At 46.3% G+C, this 22479-nt stretch overlaps 1 protein-coding gene across 1 annotated transcript in view; it reads right to left on the reverse strand.

Moving 5' to 3' along the window:
* Nucleotides 1-5421: 5421 nt before the first annotated feature.
* Nucleotides 5422-22479, reverse strand: part of LOC144720223 (tetraspanin-18-like) — a 104624-nt gene continuing 87566 nt past the window's right edge. Inside the window, exons 5-8 of the mRNA XM_078596746.1 lie at nucleotides 17770-17868; nucleotides 8397-8576; nucleotides 7079-7162; nucleotides 5422-6306 (exon numbers count right to left, since the gene is read on the reverse strand). Coding sequence (XP_078452872.1) covers nucleotides 6259-6306; nucleotides 7079-7162; nucleotides 8397-8576; nucleotides 17770-17868 — 411 coding nt within the window. The 3' untranslated portion in view covers nucleotides 5422-6258. The remainder of the gene's footprint in view (nucleotides 6307-7078; nucleotides 7163-8396; nucleotides 8577-17769; nucleotides 17869-22479) is intronic.

Genomic DNA, 22479 nt, shown 5'->3' on the forward strand with positions numbered 1-22479 from the left:
ATTACAACTAGAAATGTTTTACTTTATATTTCACATGTGCTGTTGTCAATGATCCTGCTATGTGTCTAACGTGCCAAACACGAGATTACCCTACTGCAGGGAACATGGATGTACGTATTATAAACTTATTTTCCACGGTACATAGCCAACCGTGCTAATTGGAGGTGCGGGGGAAGGACAACAAACGAAACACAAAAAGCAGTTTAAATACATTTAGTTTCAATATCTATTTAAAAGTGCATAGATCCAGTGGCTTCATAATATCTGAAGGAAGAACGTGCCAGACGGTCGCATAAGCGAATCGGAAATAAACAAAACCAGATTTGTACTGTAAAGGTGCATGTCTGAAATTACTTCCTCACTCCACTGCTGGTGGGAAGGGCCTCCACTCGAGAGAGAGAGAGAACAAGAGCCCCCTAGAGGGCATTTGGCCTACTCTTTCACACTGGCCACAGAATTGACTATATGGCATGCCATTCAAATCTGCGCTGCGAGATCAAATGGAGCCGGCAACCTCTGGATTGCAGGTCGAGTGTGTTAACTCATTCATGATGAGATAAGTTTGCGTTCTTCCTTTGGTTCGGGAGTCAATTAATTGCAACATGCCTCATTGATCTAATATAATTTCGTGACACTTGTCGTCTTTATTCGCATTCCTGAACTAGCGATGGTAGATTCCACACTCCAATGCCAGGGACCAGTATATTTCTAACACACCGACTGTTGTCTTCTTTCCGAATTGTACGTGTTTTTTTATCAGCCCTAATGTGATCATTCATTGAAATCTTCTCGAGACTAAGACTTGACCACGAAGATATGCGTACAACTCTAACACATAGGCTTTCGCGACCAATATCACCAATAATACAGGTTTTTTAGGTTAGATCGCGTAAATATATAAATGTTTCGTTAAACCCACTACTACCCAACAAAGTCAATTATGACAATTAGTGATGTTTGTCACGTAAACAGAACATGCCAATTCGTTATTAGTACAGCACACCGGTGTGTTGGAGAGCCAAGCTACAAAACTGAACATCTGAGTATGACGTTTCACCAGTAATTTGCCTGTGACCTGATGAAGCTTGTTGTAATTACAGCCGAAACATCGTACTCAGATTGTAAATGTTGTGGTTTGGCTCTCCAATCCATTGGTGTGCTGTACTAGTGTAGTGAGTCACTTCTGCACCTTTGGATACTGTTCACACACGGGTCAGAACAGCCGGCACGCTGTGTGACACACGACGCCGGAGACGAAGACGTAGCACCTTGGGTTCCATTCCACTGACAGACAGCCCCTATCCAGCCTCGGGGCTTCCCTTTTATTGCCCCCCGGCGCCACTTTGTTGAGCTATCATTTGTGGCCAGGTCGCTATTGAACAATAAGTTAATAGCTCAGTGGGATTTGTATGTGTTTGGGTGAGTTGTTCACCTTTCTTGTACTTTGCAGTCATATCATGTTTTTGTGTTGTTTGTTGTTGTAACGTTCTACCCGCCCGGACTGGACATCCGTGAAAAACAGCTTTATTGCTCACCGGATTCCTCCTTCAGTATAAATAAATATGATTATATTACTTACCAAGCTGTTCAGACGAAGGGAAGTCGAGGATTGGTTCCCCAGAGCTGAAGTTGGCCATCGCCAGGAATCAAACTTAAGTTCTTGGATTCATTGTGCAGGAAAAAAAATACACTTGTTTACCCAGGAAAGCCTCACTTCAGTCTCGAGACTCTGTATTCAGCGGGTCCTACCAAGTTTTTTTGCAGTAGGGTGCGATGCTGCTACTGTGTGTAATCCATTTTGAGGAATTTTCAAGCATTATTTTAGCACTGGGATGTTTGACCAACACTTGTTATATTGTATATATTATTCTTATTTTTAGCTATGGGGGGAAACCTATGGAGAATATAAGGAGAGCATACAAACGTTATACATGAAGGAGCACCAGTGTTTGGAATTGAACCCAGGGCTCCTTTCAGTGAGTCACGAGGCTTGTGCAACGTTATTTTTGCTGAGCTCAATTCGACACAAAAAATACTCATCCGATTGCCGAGAAGAAGCCAAAAGCACACAAATTCTTACATATTCTTTTTTTTTTATAGCCTTTTAAAAGCGTCACTCACAATCTCGGTACATTTCTTTATTTCCCTATTCAACTCAGCATATGTACGTTGGAATGCACCATTTCATCATTTAAACTGCTGCATGATTATGTAATAAAATGTCACCTTACTTGCAATCGCGCGTAATATTTCGCATTTAATCATATGCAGTACGACGTATGTGATGCACAGCAATACATACAATATATTTTCCTTGATTTCATAACAGCAACACATCACCAGTATTGTGATGTTACCTTTAAAATACAAAAGAAATTACTGATGTAGGACTTGTTATAAAGCACTTGTTTGAATCTTGGTGTGATAAAATCGTGCTGTAAAAGGTTTGCCTACAGGGCATACTTATGTAAAATTAGCAGTAAAACGTTACCAATTAAATACATGTCAACAGTTGAATTGGTCTCAACAAACATATCATACAATTATTATTTTCGCCCCTAGGAAAACCACACTGAGCCGTAGGACTCTTTTTTGCAGGAGGGTTCTGCATTCGGGTTTTTTTTAATATTAAGATGCTTTCAGCCAATTAACGAGTGTTTTTATTATACAAATGCACCCGGAGAAAACCCACGTGCGCACGAGGGGGTAACACTCCATCCCCGTACAGATGCAAACCGATAGCGATAAGTCAACGTGCTGTACTGCCTTCTCCTGGCGAGCCAGAAGAAGGCAGTGCTGGATCTCAGGCGTGTGCCACAATTGCCTGGCTGATAATGTTATTATCTAAAATGCATTGTATGGAAAAGTATCATAACAATGGTAATTTGTAAAAAAAAAAATTATCTACATGCTCTTGAAGACCATATGTTGATTAGATTATTCATCTTAATGCAAGTTATTTTCATCAAACGTGTGCATATTTTTTTTTAACATACTGGGCCCAAATCTTCCCAAGGTCTTTCTAAATCAGAGTCAAACAAGCAAACGAAAATAATCCTAGAAATGTACAAGCCAAGGTCAAGGTATTTTACTCCTGTTGACGAACATCTGCGCTGGGACAATAATTTCACGTGACAGCTCAACGGGGGAGTTCACGCAGGGACGGTAAAACAAAGCCAGGCGTTACCGCGCTGTGACTCGGGCCATCGCCTTGCCTCGGCAGCAATGCCTCGCGATGTCATACACGCATCTCAACATTCATCAATCACGGCCAACTCACTTCTTCAGTGACTATAACCCTGTCCCCTTTGGTCAGAAGATTATGCCACAGTGAGTTATTGTGGGATATGCCACGGGACTTCTGCAGGGCAGAGTGTGGAAGGGCGCATTTGATATTAATCGCATGGGATGAGGCTCAGTCAAGTGAGGTTATTCTCAAATGCAATATCCTGGATTCTGATGTCTCTCGGAGCTCTACCCCTCACACCACACTGTGCCAGGACATGCTGAGTTGCCATGGCGACAGCGGATGTTGTTTCATTGGCTGAGTGTGGTGTGATTGGTAGACTAGGTCAATGGGTAGGGATGAATCTGGAGAACATTAATGAGGATAAGTGACATCTGCAGATATGCCCTCATTTGCATATTGGACACTTTTCTAAATAACGCTGTCATTTAAGCTCATGTCACATTATTGCCTTCAAATTTAAACATGACCGGAATTGCATTCGGTCAGCAGTCAAAACATTTTAATAATTGAGTAGGCGAATATACTAAATAAATTGCTAATTCTCTTGAGTAAACGATTCTGCGGATTATAAAACATTGCCCTTTGAAATTGGCCTGTTGGCCAAGATTCAGAATTCAGAACAAAATCTCCTCGTCTCTCTTAAACACTTTTTAACTCGACCAAACAATACCTGACCTTTCATTTGCCGTTCATAAACCTGCAGCCTGGAATGCATCACAGTCTGTGAAACGCCATCGGGATGAATAACATTGACAATTGGGCCAGCAAAGTTGGTCACACATAGGTGTAATGAGCTCAACAATAGCTGACACAAGCACCATAACATAGTTAATAGCTGAACAGAAAACACATCTTTGAAAATCAAACCCAGCCACAGTCTGTACTGCTACTGCTCAGCAATGTCAATGTCACCCACATCATTTGGGACATTTTCAAAGAGGGGCCTTATTCGATTGTGTCCTATGGATAACCAATTGGAGCAGAACTCTGCACAAGGGCAAAAGCTCAGCAGAGTTATGGCAACATTTCACCAACCTAAATGAACACGCAACCCACAAAACGAATGCAGGCTATTTAATTTATTTATAAATATATTCATACTTGGCAATGCAGCGGTTGTCCACTTCACCACTTAACTCCTGGCGACAGGACAAAGTGCCACTATGATGATGATAACATATAAATCATATCCCTTTGTCAATCCACGACTGGATAAAGGCATCCCCACACCGTGTCGGTCGTGGGGGTTGTTTGACCATACTTCACCACGCTAGGGATCACTTCAGATGTCGCTCGCCACCCACGTGAGCAGTGGCTTGCGAATTAAGCTCACTGTGCTAACCACTGCGCCACCGCTCCACCCTGCCACCATTATGGCTATCAAAGTCCTCGACGTGTGCTTGCGAGTTACGTGGAGAAGTTCCCATGATGCACCGCGCGTCACAAAGTCGCCAACCCTTGTGCATGGTGTTGACAACACCCCAACGTAATTGTGATGTCACGTGATGTTACAATGACGGTAACAACTCAAATTCACATGGCCATTACTTTCAATTCTTATTAACAAAGCTTCAAACCGATTTTCGACATCCCCATGACATTTATCTAAGACTTTTTAGTTTTTTGGATTGCATTTTCCTTTAGGTTTAGCATTTTTCCATCAACACACTTTGGAACTATTGCCAAACCAAAAAAATCCGTTACGAGTCAGACCTCCCATAAGGCAATCCCAAGATGTCCCGGTGAGACACATTGAAGATATCAACATATCCACATCACATCCGCGTCCTGTCTTTTTGGATTTCAATTGTGGGTTTGTTCTGCTTCAATCTCTCAAGAGTATTACTGAATTATTATAATCATGAGCTCTCAGAATACAACAGCCATTTCATTATTTCAAAGGTCTTCTCCCAGACTACTGTGATAAAGAACAGAAGTAATGAAATGATAACAGTGGCTTAGCAAATTATTTATTTTCTAATGCAGAAAAAAATATTCTTTATTTTTATATGGCATATTTAACATTATGTAATGGTGTATTTATTACCTGGGCGAAACCTTTATTTATAAACATATATTTACGTTTTTATTTCTATCTTGGACTTTCTTACGTTTCACGGCAAGGTATATTAAGTAAGCTTGTTACAATTCTAATGCACACGAAAAGAGTGTATTTGGCAAACAAGAAACTTTAATTGTCACTCATTACATTTTTGGTACAGGCTTTCCATGTTTATTGTAATATTGCCTTTGAATTAAAATGCAGTATTGCAAATCTTTAAATACTTTAGTTTGACTCAAAATGTATCTGTTACCAATTGAACACTACATCACGAACGTAAAACAAAAGGCAAACTAAGTGCTTTCAAAGCATGCTAACAAAACCTTAGCATGTGTGTCTATTTAAGGTAACTAAATATAGATATCCAGAGATCAAAATAAAGTATACAAATTAATTCCATGTCATACTTTCACCTCTTAATTTCGGCAGCTTTTCACACGAGTAGAGCCTGTATTATATAACCAGTGTTTAATCAAATCGTTATCTATTGGAGCGAGCTATTTACAATGATAGCTTCCAGATGTTAAGTAAGATGATCGTGGATTGCCTCCATGTGTGTTGAATGTAATCAACAAAAACGTTACTCGTTAAAATGTACTTAGTTACTCTAAATATTTTTTGTTACCGAAAATTTTAAAAAGGTATATTTCGGTAACATTACATTAGATTAAATTGGATACCCAGAGAAAAAAAACTAGTAAAAATGGTAAATAAATCCCTAGCGTCCAAGTAATGGTGCAACAGCACGCTTGGACAAAATTTCCACTCATTTGTACAATCAACCATCGTACAAATACATTCTATACACAATAAATTAAAACGCAATTGCACACGACACAGCTTCGAAGCTAGTTGTGATTTTAAAAAATATATCATCGTCGATCCGTTATCTGTGGTGGGCCCCGTGGCGGTTCCACGCGGTGAGCAGAGATGCGTCGACGAGGCTTCAATCGATTCCCCGGAACAAACAAATTGCAAAGATCATGGCGAAGAGCTGGGGAGAGAAACAGACATAGAAGCACGGAGAATCAGTGACAAAGAGGGATTCATGGTTTTCACGCCTGGGTGAAAACAATGAAAGCAGGTAACTACGGAGCGCGTGTGTGTCAATCAACCCGTTGGCGTGTGACCTTGTTTAAAGGGGGAGGAAGCGGGCGACGCAAACACTTGGGGGCGGGCACAACACTGTCAATGCACGCAGACCTTAAATGAATGTGAACCACTAAATAGAGTGAATAACGATACAAACTGCTTGTGTCTATCGTGCGTCCTGCTCCATATGATGGTCGTCTGTGATGCCCATCGCTTAATTGTATCGGGGGCTCGGTCACATCCAGAGAACCCACCCCCCTCCCTCCCCACCAACGTTATGGGGCTCGTATGTGTGGGTATACAAAATCGTAGCGTTATGATCTTGATGAACTGGGATTGCACTAACCATGATGCCACATCGCTCCACAGCGATTGGAATAACTCTTAAAAATGTATTCATATGAATTGAAATTTTGACATCACGGAAATCTTATAAAATGTGATTTTGTGCATTCAGCTACTCTTGCAATGCATGGTTCTAGAGTGACAGACAGTGGCAATCATTAGGCTCATGTGTTGATGCATATGTGCGTGTGTTGGGTGCTATGGACCCCCGGTGAAAGTTATGAATGCTAATTAACATTTACGGCACTAATCCTAAACAATCTCATTGCCACACTCAGCGGTGGTGCGGATGTGTCTGAAATGTGTCACGGTGGGGGAAATGTCAGTACCTCTATGGCCAGCACTCCGATTCCAACCGCGCCGACCATGTACACGTACATTTGGAAGGATTTCAGCATGGTTAGGTAGCAACCCTGTGGACATGGTACATCGTTAAGCAACCTTGCAGAAATGCACACGGTGGGTTCTGTTCATTAATTACATGCAAATCACATTGGGCTATTCCACGTTAACTCATGTTACGGAGAAGCCATCTCATGCTGGGTTGTGAGCCCAGCGACACGCCACCGTAGCGAATGCAATCCACCGTATCATAGCTCCTGGTTACACAACAGCTTAGAGACACGAAAGTGCAAAGCCAGCTTACTGAAGTTCCATTTGATCCCTGTTCTGGGAGGAAGCATGGCATGGGATATTAAATATTTCAGTCCCATGAGGCGAGTTTAGAGGTAGTGCGATTTATTTTTGCACTGCACAGGATTCTGAGATGCACTTTTAATAGATGTCATGAGTTAAGAGCTCAAGATGAATCGCGTTGCAGTCTTAATGCACATGCAGTTCATTAATATATTCATGTCAGACAGTATACATGCGTGTGTACTCACACTTTGCCCCATCACACAGGAACTGCTCTCTTATACACGACTGGGTGGAGAGTAGGGTGGGAGATTTAAGCAACTTGCTAAGAGGTCAACCCGGTGACCTCTGGACAGCAGACCCAGTGTGCTAATCCTTACGCCATGGCAAAATCACATTATACACACTGAATTCAGCAGATTTCAGCTCTGAGCAATGTAAATGTATTTGTTTCTGCCACGTGACAGAGGCTCTTTAAAGGACGTGTAAGTGTGCCACTCTGCGCTGATAGATGCAGTGCTGTGAAAGTGACTTCTGACGTAGCCGTGCGATGTTAACTTCTCCGACACAGGGTGGTGTGACGCGGCTCTTTTGAAGACCCCTAAATGGAAACGTCCACCCATGACATCGTGCCAATAGTACGATTGGGAGAGGCACGAAGTAAAATATCTCGAGTGGACAATTTTACAATGAAATCGTCCACAAGGCAGGTGGAGCTCATGAGTCAGCTCAAGTGCGGGGACTTTAATACTCCAGACAACACAGGGTGAACAGTGACCGTCTGCTGAGGGTGGTGATGGAGAGCAGAGTGGACGCTGCTAAGGGAGGAGGAAGACCACCCTCTGACTGGACGTCAAACGTCAAACGCTCGACAGGATGGAAGTTTTCTCAGTTTAAAAGACACCACGATGGACACAGAGAGGTGAGCAGATTTTGGTGAAGGAAATTGACACGCGCCAAAACACCCCAAGTGGCCAGTGGACGAAAGCCGTTGAAGACGAATATAGATACCTCTTTATTGTAGAAGTCAGGGTCTTGGCTGAAGCACCTGGTCTTGTTGATGAAGTGACCCTCCTGACCGTTCATCTGCCGCTTGCAGCAGGCCTCCGGCATGGGCTGCATTTGGTAGAGCTCATGGAAGACGGAGTCCTTCCCAAAGTCATCCACGCCACTCACTCCGCAGCATTTCAGCTGCAAACGGAGACAGGGGTGACAGGGTGGGGATGGGGAGAGGAAAGGCTCATCGCACATCCTGAGCAGCGCTCAGTCAGCATTTTTTTTATTGAGCTCATCTTGGGATTGCGAATCGTGTGTGTGTGTATGTTGAATTAGTTTTGCACCGTACGTAGCCAGCCGTGCTAATCGGAAGTGTCATGTGGCTGGATTGTACATCATCATTTTTGATACAGTGTCAACTGTCTGGATTGTATGTTACCAATTTGATGAAAGTTTGGGAAATGCGGAATACGATGCACATTTGTTTCGTCAGGAACGATCATAAAATGAACGTTTAAAACGTGCATACTGTACATGCACAGTTGCCCACCTTTTCTGAAAATACATGGGGCACAGAAGTGAGGGTCATGTGTCAGCAACTAATCAGCGTAAGTGCAAGCGTAATGAGCAATATGGGGGTGTTTGGCTTAGTAATGCACAGAGGGCCATGGGTAAAATTGTACTGCAGTGCTTTATATGTGCATAGCTACGCTTCCAATGCCAAATACAATAAGTTAATGGCACGAGATCTGGCCAGGAGGCACTGTGGCTAGTGCTCGGCTCAAAATGTCATGGTTTCGAGTTCAAAGCCTGGTTCGTTGCCAGCTCAACACATTAACCTTCTGGGATGGAGGAATTATACCACTTTGTGGGCTGTCTTAACAGTGATTGCTATAAGAGGAGACTTACCCTCGTCACAGGAATGTTCAATTTCAACCACTGGCTCTGAGCCTCATTGCTGGTGGCCACTTCTACTCTGACTGGCACAAGGCTCTCTGGGATAGTTTATCCACCTTCTTCTATGTTCATGACGGAGGGGCAGCCACCATATTGTGAACACACACACACACTACACGCAGTTGCCACACAAATATACACAGCTAACAAAGACACAGATCCGGCCTATAGCATTAACAGCAAGTGCTGTTAGCGAGTTTATTTTTTCTGTCTGCGCTGGAATCCTCCCATATACACATCACATGTGTGGCTGGCCGTAGAGATGCTGACACTTATAACCCAACGTTACACGTCTCAGACACGGCCGCAGCAATGGGAGTGAGTGAGGTCGCACCATCGTTTGTGTGTATTGGGCTCATGCCTGATGGGAGGGATGCGAATGGGCAGAACGCGTGCGAGTAAATTTGCATAAACGTGCTGCTCGTGCCGTCAGATCAGAGCGCCGCTTTCAGAATAAACCCCTCCTTCGAGGTCCAAACATCACACCTCCTGGCGTTGCCATTCCTCTTCCTCCTCGTCGAAGACACTGGAGCAACCGTCAACCACATGAGAACATCACCGGCAGGCCGATGCACACCTCTCCTTCATGAATAGAATATTAAAGATACAAGCCGCAGTAGTGCGATGGTCGCCACGCAACCCAAACTATGGACCGTGAGGAAGAGCAAAACTACACAAACTCACTCTTGAAACCTCTGGTTTAGGCTAGCAGACCTGGACATTGGCGTATGCCTCCTGAACAACATATTGCTGCCACACGCACGAATAGAATAGAAAGCCCGCTCATAATTGAAGCGCAAATACATTCAAATGCACCAAAAGGCAAATTGCATTTGGCCAGATGCTGGGCATGCAGCACTGTGCTAACGGTATGCAAGACGCACCTGAAGGCAAGAGGCACATTTACGGTGAAGTCTACCGCAGAGTGTTCACAAGCGACGTTAACATTTGCCAGTCCATTGCCTCCAGTGGCTACTCTACATCTGTCGTTGTGCGGTGAATTGGAAAGCCGGAATTAGGAGCGGATGGAACAAAAGATGACGGTACAGCCCTGCAATTAGGGGTCGGCACGGTTTGAACCGACTCAAACTGGTTTCAAATTGAGCAAGCCAAACCAAACCAAACCAGCGACGACTGAACCAAACCAAACCAAAACCAAACCAAACTAAGCTAAACCAAACCTCTTGAGTTGGCTTGAACCGAAAAGATGCGCGGCAAACAATATTCGCATTCAATACAAATATCAAGTGTATTAATCGCTAATTTCTACGCAGGCTTTCTTCATATTGAGATTCACTAGCAAGTACTGGACGACGATGTCGTCCACAGCCATCTCCTCAAGCTTGGCACGCCCAATGTCCTTGAACGCAGTGTGGTAGTTCAATGGCAGTGAAACCCCAACACTAGGCAACATCCGCGCCCACGAGCGCACACACATCTCGGCCTTGAACGTGCACTTGTGCAGGTTTGGTCGGTCGAGAAAGGAGCGCTTGGCGGCCGAGTTTGCTCTCTCGGAGGGCACGGACGACGCCGGGATAGGCAAATAGTCGAGGGCCACGCGTCGTAGGCGCGGGTACTTGCCGCCGTACAGCTTCCACCACTCGACGACGTCCATGCTCAGGTCCTGAGTCGGCTCAAGCAGGAAGCGGTCGACCTCGGAGGCGGCGCCGTCGTGAGCGTTGGGCGCGTAGACCATGTCAAAGAGGATGTTAATGCCGCCACGCGGCGCCGCCTTCGGCGCCGCGTCCGTCGTCAACGCTGGGTAGCGCTGGTTGAGAATGTCCGTCATCATGTCCTTGATATTGCTGTACTCGGTGCTCGAGGCCGCGGGCTTGGGGTGGCGCAGGTCGAGAAAGCGGGCGACGCGGCTTGGTTCGGACGAGAGAAGGTCGCTGTACTTGACCATGTAGTCGGAGATGGTCACGGTGGCCGAGCTCACGACCACATGAGGACTCGGGCGGTGGGTCATGCAGTGGCTCAAGAGAGCCTCCTGTGCCGTGATGGCGTTCGAGATGGTGCAGTACTCCTCGGCGCCCATGGCATCGGAGATGGCCGCCGGCTTCTCCAAGAACTGGCAGAGCAGCGCCGCCTGCTCCCACTGCTCGTCCGACAAGCCGGCCTGGCTCCGCGACCAGCCGGGCTCAAGGCAGATGGCGTCGATCACTTGGCGCTGCCTTAGCGACGCCGTGAGCATCACGTACGTGCTACCCCAACGTGTGACCACGTCGAGGCAAGGCGGCTGCAGCGGGCACTTGAGGTAGTGCCGCGCGAGCGACGTGTAGGCCGCCCTCTTCGTCTTGCTCTTGCGGATAGCGCCGAGCGTCGCGCGGAGGCTGCGCAGCAGTGTCTCGAACGCGCCGAATGAGGCCTTGACGCCGAGGTTGACGCAGTGCGCGATGCACCGCAAGCAGCACGTCGAGCGCAGGTTGCTCCCCTCGAGGAGCGTGAGGGACTTGGCGGATGCGACGGCGTCAGAACCGCTGTCGGTGACGACGGCGAGCAGGCGCGGCCACACGCCAAAGTCGTCGAGCAGCTCGTGCAGGCGCTGCGCCATGCGCTTGCCCACGCCTTCGCCCGGGGCCACCCAAAAGAAGTCAATGATGCAGTTGCACATGGAGAACGACGCCGGGTCCATCCAGTGGAGGGTGACCGAGAAGAAGCCGGTCATGGCGTCGTTTGTCCAACCGTCGTAGGTCAAGGAGACGCAAGAGCCAAAAGTAGTAAAGTACTGTAGCACGAGTAGCTTGAGGACGACATACATCTCGAGCATGCGGCGCTTGACCGTGCGCTCAGACTTGGGCTCGTAACCCGGGGCAGCTCGTTGAAGAAGAGTCGTAAAGGGATCCGATGTTACGTGTTTATGGCCTAGACCACTCGTCGCGATGTACTCGGCGACAAAGCTGTCCATGGACTTGCTCGCGTGCGCTGACATGGGCGTGGCCATCTTGGACTGCACGAGCAAACCCTTCCCCGTCGGCGGCGACGTGACGACCATGGGCGACTCGGGGTCGACGATCCCATGGGTCTTGAGATGCTTGATACGGGTGCCCGAGGAGGTGGAGCCCGCGTACTGGAGGGTGCAGATCTTGCAGGTCCGGCTCTGCACGTCGCCCGCGGCCTGGCTCGTCTCAAAGTACTCGTCGTGCCACAGCGCTCGGGACACACGGGCCTTCTTGGGCTTGGGCTGCGTCGCGGTCTGCAGCGCTGTGGCGCCGAGGGTGCGCATGAGGCTCTGCCGCGTGTCGCCGCGCGTGGCGTCCGGGCTCTCACGTTCGCTCGCCATCGGCTCCTCGTCGCTACCGGCGTGTTTGGTCTCTTCCACGTCGTGGATGAGATACCTTGTGATGCTGGAGCCGCCGGGGATGGCGCCGTCTTGAGCCGCTCGAGCCATGGAGATGCAATTGCAAAGTGAATTCGCAGGCAAAGGCAACTACAACATGTCCTTTCGTGTCGCCTTTACAACCAACCAAACTAGTTTGAGCCGGTTCCACCCTGTCCGAGCCAAACCGAGTCGGTTTTCGTAGCCCCAAACCAAACCGAACCAGTTCAAACAGAGCCAAACCAAACCGATTTGGTTCGGTTCAAACCGCGGTTTGGTGGTTTGAGCCAAACCGTGCCGACCCCTACCTGCAATGCCTTGCTCATGCCACTGTTGAAGGGAAGGGTCTCCGCGAGAGGAGGCTCTCGAGAGCCCCTGTAGAGCGGATTTTGGGTTTATTTTCCATGCGAGCCATGAGACTTGCAACAGCCGGGAGTGCCCACAATGCACCCCACCACACGCGACCGATCGATGGCGGTGTAATCCCTTGAATACTGCTTTTGGCTGAATGTTAAATCGTTGAAACGTTACAAAGCCGCATATTCATGAACGTAGTTACGTCAGTCTATTATTTTAATTGTTTCACATGTTTGCATAGGACATAAATTAGCCATAAATTGCCCGTGGTGGTCACATGACACCGCGGGGTTGGGAGGGTGGGGGTGTGTGTAGCACCCTCGTGCATTTGTCTCTCTTCAAGAGCGTTAGTAGACTTCTACTTATTAACACTCATCTATCTCGCACGAGCACATGTTCAATGTCCACCAGAGTCATTGTTTCTCTCATATCTCATCTGAATGCATCTCTCTGTCTTGTCTGCGTAACTTGTTTTCGCGTGGTCTTGGAACTGTTTTGTTGCTGTTGTTGTTTTTGCTGCCTTGCGCAAGCTTGATAAATCGGACATAAATGTAATAATGTATTATTTACTCACAAATAGAGACGATTGTCTCTATGTTTCACTCCTGTCGTTGTGCGTATTGTTTGTTGTTGTAACTTTCTGACCCACCCCAACTGGACATCTGAAAAATAGCTTCATGGCTAATCGGATTCCTCCATTCTAAATACACATTCTGATTCTGATCTCACAACACTACTATTCTCTTTCTCTCTATGCCTCCTTTTTTCTCTTCTCTCTCTCCACATCTATTCTCATCTCATCACATATCCACCTATTGTCTGCATCTAACTGATCAATCCTGCTGTGCACCTACCAACAAGTATCTCTCCTCGTGGCATCTTTGTCTTTTCTCAAATCGCTCTCAATCTCATCCGTTCTCCAATGATGTCTGCCTCCGTCTCGTCTCTCACCTGCCCTTTGCTCTGTTTGTCATGTGCCTGACGTGTAGCTCTCACGTAAAAATGCCGCTGATGTTAGCCGCGAGTGAGAATCGAACACGGGCCGCGGCGTCCACAGCGCAGTGTGCTGACCACTCCGCTACTACTGCACCCTTCGATACAAGTCGGTAAATCCCCAAAAGAGGAAGGGGCTGATGCTTGTGGCTCATGGCTGTGGTCATGTGTGTGCTAATCAGAGGTGCGGGAAAGGACAAACATACCCATGGCTGGCGCGGCATACGGGGGAGGCCTTCATCCGATGGCGAATTGAGAATGGCACTACGTATTGACAAACACTGTTTGGTGGTAGCGCTTGCTTTCGTGCTGGCTCTTGTTGGGTGCTTAAGTTTCGAATGAGTCTGATGAAGTATCACACCGGTGTTCGTTCAGATCATTGCTATTGGGAGCGCGCCTTCGGGCTTTTAGTGAATGATTTGAAACTAAAAACTGTGAAACAATTGTTTTTATTTTACCAGGTAAGGCCCGCTGAGCTCTGAAGCTCCTGGTCAGACATGATAGCTCAACAAAGTGGCTAATTAAGTGGAAATGTATCGCAACCAAATACTCCAAACGGAAGTTGCTAAATGGTGGGTGAAAAAAACTGAGGAACCAGAGAAAAATCAATCCGACCACGGGGAGAACATGCAAACTTCAAATATACAGCAGCAGGAGTCAGGGTTGGGAACGAACCCACGACCTCCTGTATACCAGGCAAGGTACTTAACATCTCTCGCCCCCGTGGTGGTACTGCGAGCACCATTCACATCTCCTGGCCTCTCTATGTGCTGTGAAAAAGGGCCATCGCCCGAAACGTCACCCCTTTAAAGGCCACAGCATTATTGGCGAATGTGTTGAGTTGTTTTTTGTGTCTGGCTTGAGTTGGCGTGCTTGCTACACCGCAGAGCGACGGGTGTGATTCCGGCCGCTCTGTGTGCCATGGCAGATGCCTGTGGGGCAGCGGAGATTTGAACGGCAAGGGTAGCTGGCTCACTTAAAGTGCTGGGCGCCCTCTGGAAATGTTACCTTAATCTCCACCAGTTACTCGGTGATGTGTGATTAGTATACAGTGCTGTATACGTGTCTCGTTCTGCAAAAATCTGAATTCGTTCTGCAAAAATCGGAATTTCGTAAATCCAATCACCGTTCTCCAACTGTAACGCTCAGATGAAAGAGCACCTGCCCAAAGCATCGGGTTTTCAATGGGTTACGGGGATTATATGACGTGGTTTCATGAAATCGGAGATCTTAAAGCACCTCCGATTATCATAGTTGGCTACGTACGGCGCGAACGAAGTTCAACATCCATACATACAGCGCATATTTCGTCTCTCCCAGCCTGCTGGATCACGAGGCGGCCAGCAGATGGCAGTACAGCAAGTGGATTAGTCATCTGCTCTGAAGTTCCAGGTTGCGGTGTATCATTTCCAGAGCTTCCCCTAACAGCTAGCATGACCGTAATAGGTCAATAGCAATTAAAGACAAAGTGTTTTCCTGCTCATACGTGAGACGGGGTGGCATTAATCTTCGTGAAGCAGTGGGTGATATCGCCTGTTCACATTACATCTCAAGGATGCCATCTGCTCACTTTTCACAAACTGGTACTTGTTGAAAAAAGACCTTGTCCCCCAATTATAATTCCAATTGCGCTGTCGGGATAATAGCACGAGGCAAACTCGCGTTACTCCGTGTTAGAGAAACTAAATAAGCAGCCAATGTCACATATCCATCTCCACGTAAAAAAAAGTATTTCTAACACAACCCGCACCTCTGAGTAGCATGGCTGGCTATACGTACCGTGCGAAAAAAGTTCTACATACAAACAAACCCATCAGCCGCAGGGCCTTCTGGGAGTGCGTAATTTCAGCAACATTGCTTCCATACAAGCGAACTCTGCAACCGATTTCGACACACGGAGTCGGGGTTGCTTGAATTACCAATCTTACAGGCGTGGACCCCATTTCGAGAAAGACCTGCAAAAGGAGACTACAGTGCCTGCGTAAGATAATATCTTCAAGTGACTCCTTTTATCCACGCGAAGAGAGGCGCCGTACACTCCCACAATCCTTGCTACAGAGAAGTGTTCCTCCCGCAGCAGTCACCATCGCAGAGACTATCAAGTGACTGTGCGGTGATTAAACTTGAGAACCTCGTTAAATATCACAGGTCGCCACCTGTGATTACAAGTCAGCAACTCGGTACTCTGACCCCAGTGTACTCGGTACTCTGACCCCATGGTACTCATTTCAAATAGCCCAGGAGAATGACGGTGCTAAGCCAAAACAGAAAGGTGACGCGACCGGGATTTGAACTTGCAAGCTTCCGGTTGTGAGTCTAGGGCTCTAACCACAACAGGGGAAATAATCACAGTCATTGGTTACTTACACTGACCTCAAATAACTGGGGGAGGGAATCACTGCAACCCCACTCTCTGCACATTTGTCACCGCCTGCGGTCACGGCATAACACACCGTAGCTCCCCGTGACCAACCGCTTTGAGCCATGACAAAAGCGGCGGTGTAGAATGTGCTTGGCCTAATGTGGCGCAGTTCATCATCACAACATCGTGGTGCACTGCAGCGCTGGGAATGGAATCGGAGGCAGGCCGGCAGGTGCATTGCATTACATTTGGAGAAAAGAACGAAAAAAAAAATCTGCTAGAATTTACTTACCAGAACGACGGCATTCCGTTCACAGTTCGAAAGGATTAAGGTGGCGTGGTGTTAGCTATTACCAAATGGCCATCATCTACGAAAGGATTGCCTCGTTGCTTTGGAGACAGAGAGACGTGATGCGACGTAATCCTTTATTTTTGAAAAAATAGCCTCAGAAGATGATGGGAGCCATTATTCATGCAGTGGCCAGCGTTCACGTCAGTAAGTGGGAGAGCAATGGGTTCACGTGAGGCCAGACAATGCTCGCCATGCTAGCCAGTTCTGTCTATTCTCTCATCATGCAAACAGGTGGCTTCATGGAGAACACTTTCCACATTAAATGAAGAAATTGGCATAATTTAATTACAATCGTGAAATGTGAATAATTGAACATATATACTGTACTATCCGTGACTCCACAGAATAAAATGACAATTTAGTGCCAAATAATTATAATTGGTAACTCAAAGCCAAATTATCTCCAAGCAATGGGTGGTGCTCATTTCTGTGGTGGAAATTCCACACTACTCTGTTAGGACAGCTGTTTCCATATTAATTACAATCACTGTTGAATTCCCACAGAGTGCTGTTAATTCTTTCTACCCTGGGATAAAAAAGAAAACAATGGGCCGAGTCTTTGCCAGACTGTTGAACGTGTGAGTCGAACGCTCTAACCACTTCACTGCCCGGTCGCTCAAATACCAGTTAGAGCGATCTACATCAGAGCTTAACAATAATCAAGTTAAAGAGCGCGAATCAGCATTCAACATTACTATACTTGGGGCCAGTCTCCCCTTTATGGCTTCCCAGAAACTGTAACCCATACCCATAATAACCAGGCTCAGCCATGCCTAGCTTCTGAGATCTAATGAGATTGCTACATTCAGGGTGATTTGGCGACATGGATTCAATTCCTGGCCACGGCTATAACGTCAGTGGCCAGTAACATCGGAAACGGTGTTGGGCTCTGTGCTTCATCTGTCGAGCACTGACCTGCATGGTGAAGTAGGGTCAAATATCCCTCATGACCAACGCAGCATGGGGAGGCCCTTATTCAGCAGTGCATTGACACGGGGCTCTGCATTATTGATTATTAAGGGACTTGAATAGGCTACCGTGCACTTACTGAAATCATGATGGTGTTCCAAGTCTTCGAGAAAACATCTGTGTTGTTGTCTCCACGGTACTGCTTTTTCAGGTCATTCTTGAAAAAATCTTCATTCAGCTGCAAATGAAAATAAACATTGGCATGAGTGATTTTTTTTTTATTGAATATGAGCACATAACTACAAATACAATTCTGTGTCTGTGCTTGTGCAAGCACATCTATAGGTGTACGTGCAAATGTGTTTGTGTGATCAGCAAAACTTTGCTTTCACCTAATTGAAGCATCACAGTTTCGCCCATTCCTTCCTCTCATCTATTTTATTCACCTCACCATTACATTCATATGCACCATTCTTAATTCTCCGTAAAGCGCCTCCGCTATGGCACTATATGAATTACGTTAAGGTAGGATAACAATAATACTCACTATTCAGACTCGCGATGTGCATGCATTAAATGTATCACACGGCATTCACTCACTCGCGAAGAGAGACAAATATTTAGGGGTGTGCAAAGAAACCACAGACAAGCGGAGAGACAGCAGACAGGCGGTGCGCTGGCACCAAACTCCACCTCCCCCCCCCCCACAAGCTCTGCCGTCCGCTGTATATGAAGTTGTTTTCGGCTAATTAACCCTTCCCTATTCCGAGACGTTTGCAAGTTGCAGGGTGGGTGTCCCGTTCACCTCTCAATCTCGGAACGTGCAATTGGCTCAGTGTTAATTTTACTTAGAGACGCATTGTGCTGCTGTTTAAAAAAAAATTGTACTCACCACAGATAACTGTAGCAACACGACCGCACTCAATGATAGCTGGTGCCAAACTGTGCCACACGCCCTCCTGCATGGCCTTGTGGGAGCCTCGGTACCGATAAAGTTATTTTTATTTAAGCTTTTCGTCCGCTTTAGTTTTGATGATGTACACGTACGTCATCGGAACGGGAAAGGGGTTACTGCGTCGAAGTGTGGGAGGAGATCGGAGCACCCGGAGAAAACCCGCACGTGCGACTGACGACCATGTGACCTGTACAGATGGAACAGATGGAGATGTGTCTGCGTCTGCTGTACTGCTTGTTGAACCTCGACACCCACGGGGATGGAGTTTCACAACATTTGTGTGATCCGCCAACCCTAGTCTCCAGTGTACAGGCTTGCAGAGCCAGCACCCGTGTATGTGCATGCATGTATTTACATGCATGCACATTACATGCATGCACATTACATGCATGCACATTACATGCATGCACATTACATGCATGCACATTACATGCATGCACATTACATGCATGCACATTACATGCATGCACATTACATGCATGCACATTACATGCATGCACATTACATGCATGCACATTACATGCATGCACATTACATGCATGCACATTACAGTAATTGTAAAAAGGTAAAATGCAAAACTGGATGACAACAATTCTGCCCACCCAACATGAGATCAATGTTCACAATTTGCAGTCGCAATGCTATTCATGGATCAATGACTACGGCGTTGCCAGCCTTTCAGTGTGGCATTTGTAGGGTCTATCAAATTCACATCGTCCATATAATCTACCGTGGTGTAAACTTGTATGAAAAACAATTGATCCCTACATGGGCAATTCAGTTTGTGTATCATGAGCGTAACACATTTAACGATAAAAATATCCCTAAATTTGACCTACGACCAAATCACACAAGAATACGCCAGCCCGACCTCATCAGATATCGGAAGCTAAGCAAGGTGTAAGCCTGGATAGTGCTCGCATGGGTGACCAATATGCACACACGAGGTGGTACAGGCTGCTATGTGCTCATGTTGCCACCAGACAGCAGTGCAACATTAACCATTGTTGTACTGCACTATGCTCCAACATCCACCCCCACGTAACAATAACCCCCATGAGTTCCATGGTGAGGGAAGGCAATCATCCAGCAGTGGATCAACAAAATGGGCTGGGCATGTGCATCTTATCGGACGAAAACCCACTGAGACTTTGAAAGGCTAACCTGGGTCAATAAGTGACAACCAAACCCGTGCAACGCAGAGGTATAAAATACCAAACTAAAACAAAATAGCAGACAGGTGAAGGCATATGCGCGACTAAACCTAAACGTACGTGTCAAACCGTGGACTATATTTGTTCGGAAAGTTTTCCCATGACTATGGAGATGATAATAAAAAAAAAATCACATTGAGGCTGCAGCTTTCATGTAATCACTGTCACGCAGCACCGTACTTTATTTCTTCATGTAGAAAAAACCCTTTGCTTTGAGCCCAAATCCAAATCAATTTTAATTTGTTTATTATAATTAAGACGTTGCCCATTATGGCTCATTGTCTTGGCATTACAGCACAATGGTTTATATATAATTGCCGTGTAGTCAGACCCACTATAAATCCATTGCTGCAATGCTTCGACAAGAAGACCACTCAGGCTGTTGAGTGGTGTTACATGCACAGCGCAAATCCCGCTGATGATGATGAAGCGGCTGCGTGAGCACGACTGGAGCGTGTGGACAAGTGATGCACGCATGTATGGTTGAACTTCTTTAGCACCGTACCTAGTCAACTGCGCTAATTCGAGGTGCGTGCGAAGCACAACAAACTAAACACAAAACGCAGTTCGAAATAAACGAGTTTTCAATCTAGATTTAAAAGTGCATAGCTCCAGTGGCTTTCTAATATCGGAAGAGCGTTCCAGACGGCCGCAGAAGCTCATCTGAACGAGCGCGATGCAGAGACCGTCTTGTTTTCGCCTCTTTTGTGAAGTGCTTTATCATGACTAGACTTGTAAATAGTTTGTTTAAAGTAACGCGTGCAACAGATTTGAAATTCCCAAGGATACAGCAAAACTTCACGAGTCCCTGTTTGGTGCCGTAGTTATGAAATAACAGGTCCAATAAAATGTTTAATTGCCCTCATATTCATTATATCGGTTCAATGGAACAACAAAACTTTATACATCGTGATTAAGTCGTATTTAATGATGAAACCTAATTTCTTGCTAATATATCTTGATGGGTAGCAGTGCACGTATGTAATGTGTAGACGCTAAAAACTGTTGAACATCACCATATCTTGGGAAAACCCTGACCAGCCAACATTCCCCCTGATGGCTCCAATAACCTCAATGAAACAATAGCAGCTCGTTGGCAAACCATTGAATTGAGGATATTTAATCTTTTCTTAAACCCACAATTAACAACTTTCCGACTGCGAGTTCATCACTGACATGGCAGGACCAACTGGTCTGAAAGTTCAAAGCAACGTGACAAACCTTTGGGCAATCATCAGTCTGGTGTAGAACTGCTTGTTACCGTCTGTGAATGAAGCTTCCAAGCATTTGAATGGTCTCATAAAATTAGCTATCAGCGTAGCTCGTACAAATATATGAGGAGCTATGCGCGTATATTAATAGGGCACCGCAGTAGCGAGATGTTAACTCTCTGGCTTGGTATGCAGGAGAACGTGGGTTCGATCCCGACCCTGAGGTCTGTATGTTTGGAGTTTGCGTGTTCTCCCTGTGGTCGCGTGGATTTTTCTCCGGGTCCTCCAGTTTTTCCCTCCACATATTTAGAAACATGCGTTTAGAGTATTTGGCTGCTATACATTTCCACGTGATAAGCCACTTCGTCGAGCTATCATATTTGTGGCCAGTCGCTTCTGAAAAAGAGCTATATAGCTCAGTGGGCCTTACCTGGTAAAATAATTGTTTGAATAGTTTTTCGAAATATGCTGTATCATGCCTTGCGCTCAAAGTTTATTTGGATGTTAGACCATTCTTAGACCATTCTTAGACCATTCTTGGTGTGTTTTTGATAGACCACTATAGGATTCAGAAAGTGGACTTTAACCAAAGCGATTATATACAACATATATTCTGGCCTTTGAATAAAAGTGCATGTCGTAATCTAGTACTGCTATTGTCACGGAAGGACGGGGTAAGCAACTTGGAAGTTTTGAATAAAACATGGCAAGAAAGCCTTCCTGATGTCACTCATAAAGGGGATACATTTGACGGCTGGGGCGTTTCGGAGGATGGAAGAGGCAGACCACCGAGACAGGGATCAACATTGGCGCCCAGAAGTGTGGCGGCCACGGTGAAGAGTTAAAGCCAGGAGGAGGCTACCGTGCGATCAGAGACCTTGGGGGGGTCAAGTGTTGTGGGTTATAGCAGAAGGAATAAAGCCATGGTGAGTTGTGGTGACATCAACAGCGGCGGCAGTAAAGACCTCTCGGTATTGACCTTGCAATATGCGGTGAGGACACTGGGGTTGAGAGAGGGCACTGCGGTATTCCATCGTAACACTGCGGTTTTCAAGGGGCTCTGCTGTTTCTAATAGAAGGAGCAGGCGTTTTAACGAGATAGTAGAGACTCTTTCCTTCCCATATATCGTTACCATTGAGGTACCCATTAGTGTAATATTCCCAGCCAGGCTTTCTTAACAGCAATGAGTGCCTTTTTCTCTTGTGGCTTACTCTTATCTCGAGTGCTGCATACAGGATGTTCGAAATGAACATTAACACATGTGGGGGTGCGGCCTCAACATGCTATGTAAACCCATGAAACACACACACAAATGTCCTCCTTATAGCCTAACACAGACTGTTGGGGCAAGTGCTGTTTGCGAGCACCTATGAAGGCCGGCACAGCACACGAGGGGGTGGGTGGCCAGGACCACGCCCGACCGCCTTTGTCTCCCCAGTGGTGATGTTTACTCACCACATCAGGTACT

This window comes from Lampetra planeri, chromosome 8, assembly GCF_965212315.1.
Source record: "Lampetra planeri chromosome 8, kcLamPlan1.2.h2, whole genome shotgun sequence".
Classification (NCBI taxonomy): Eukaryota; Metazoa; Chordata; class Hyperoartia; order Petromyzontiformes; family Petromyzontidae; genus Lampetra; species Lampetra planeri.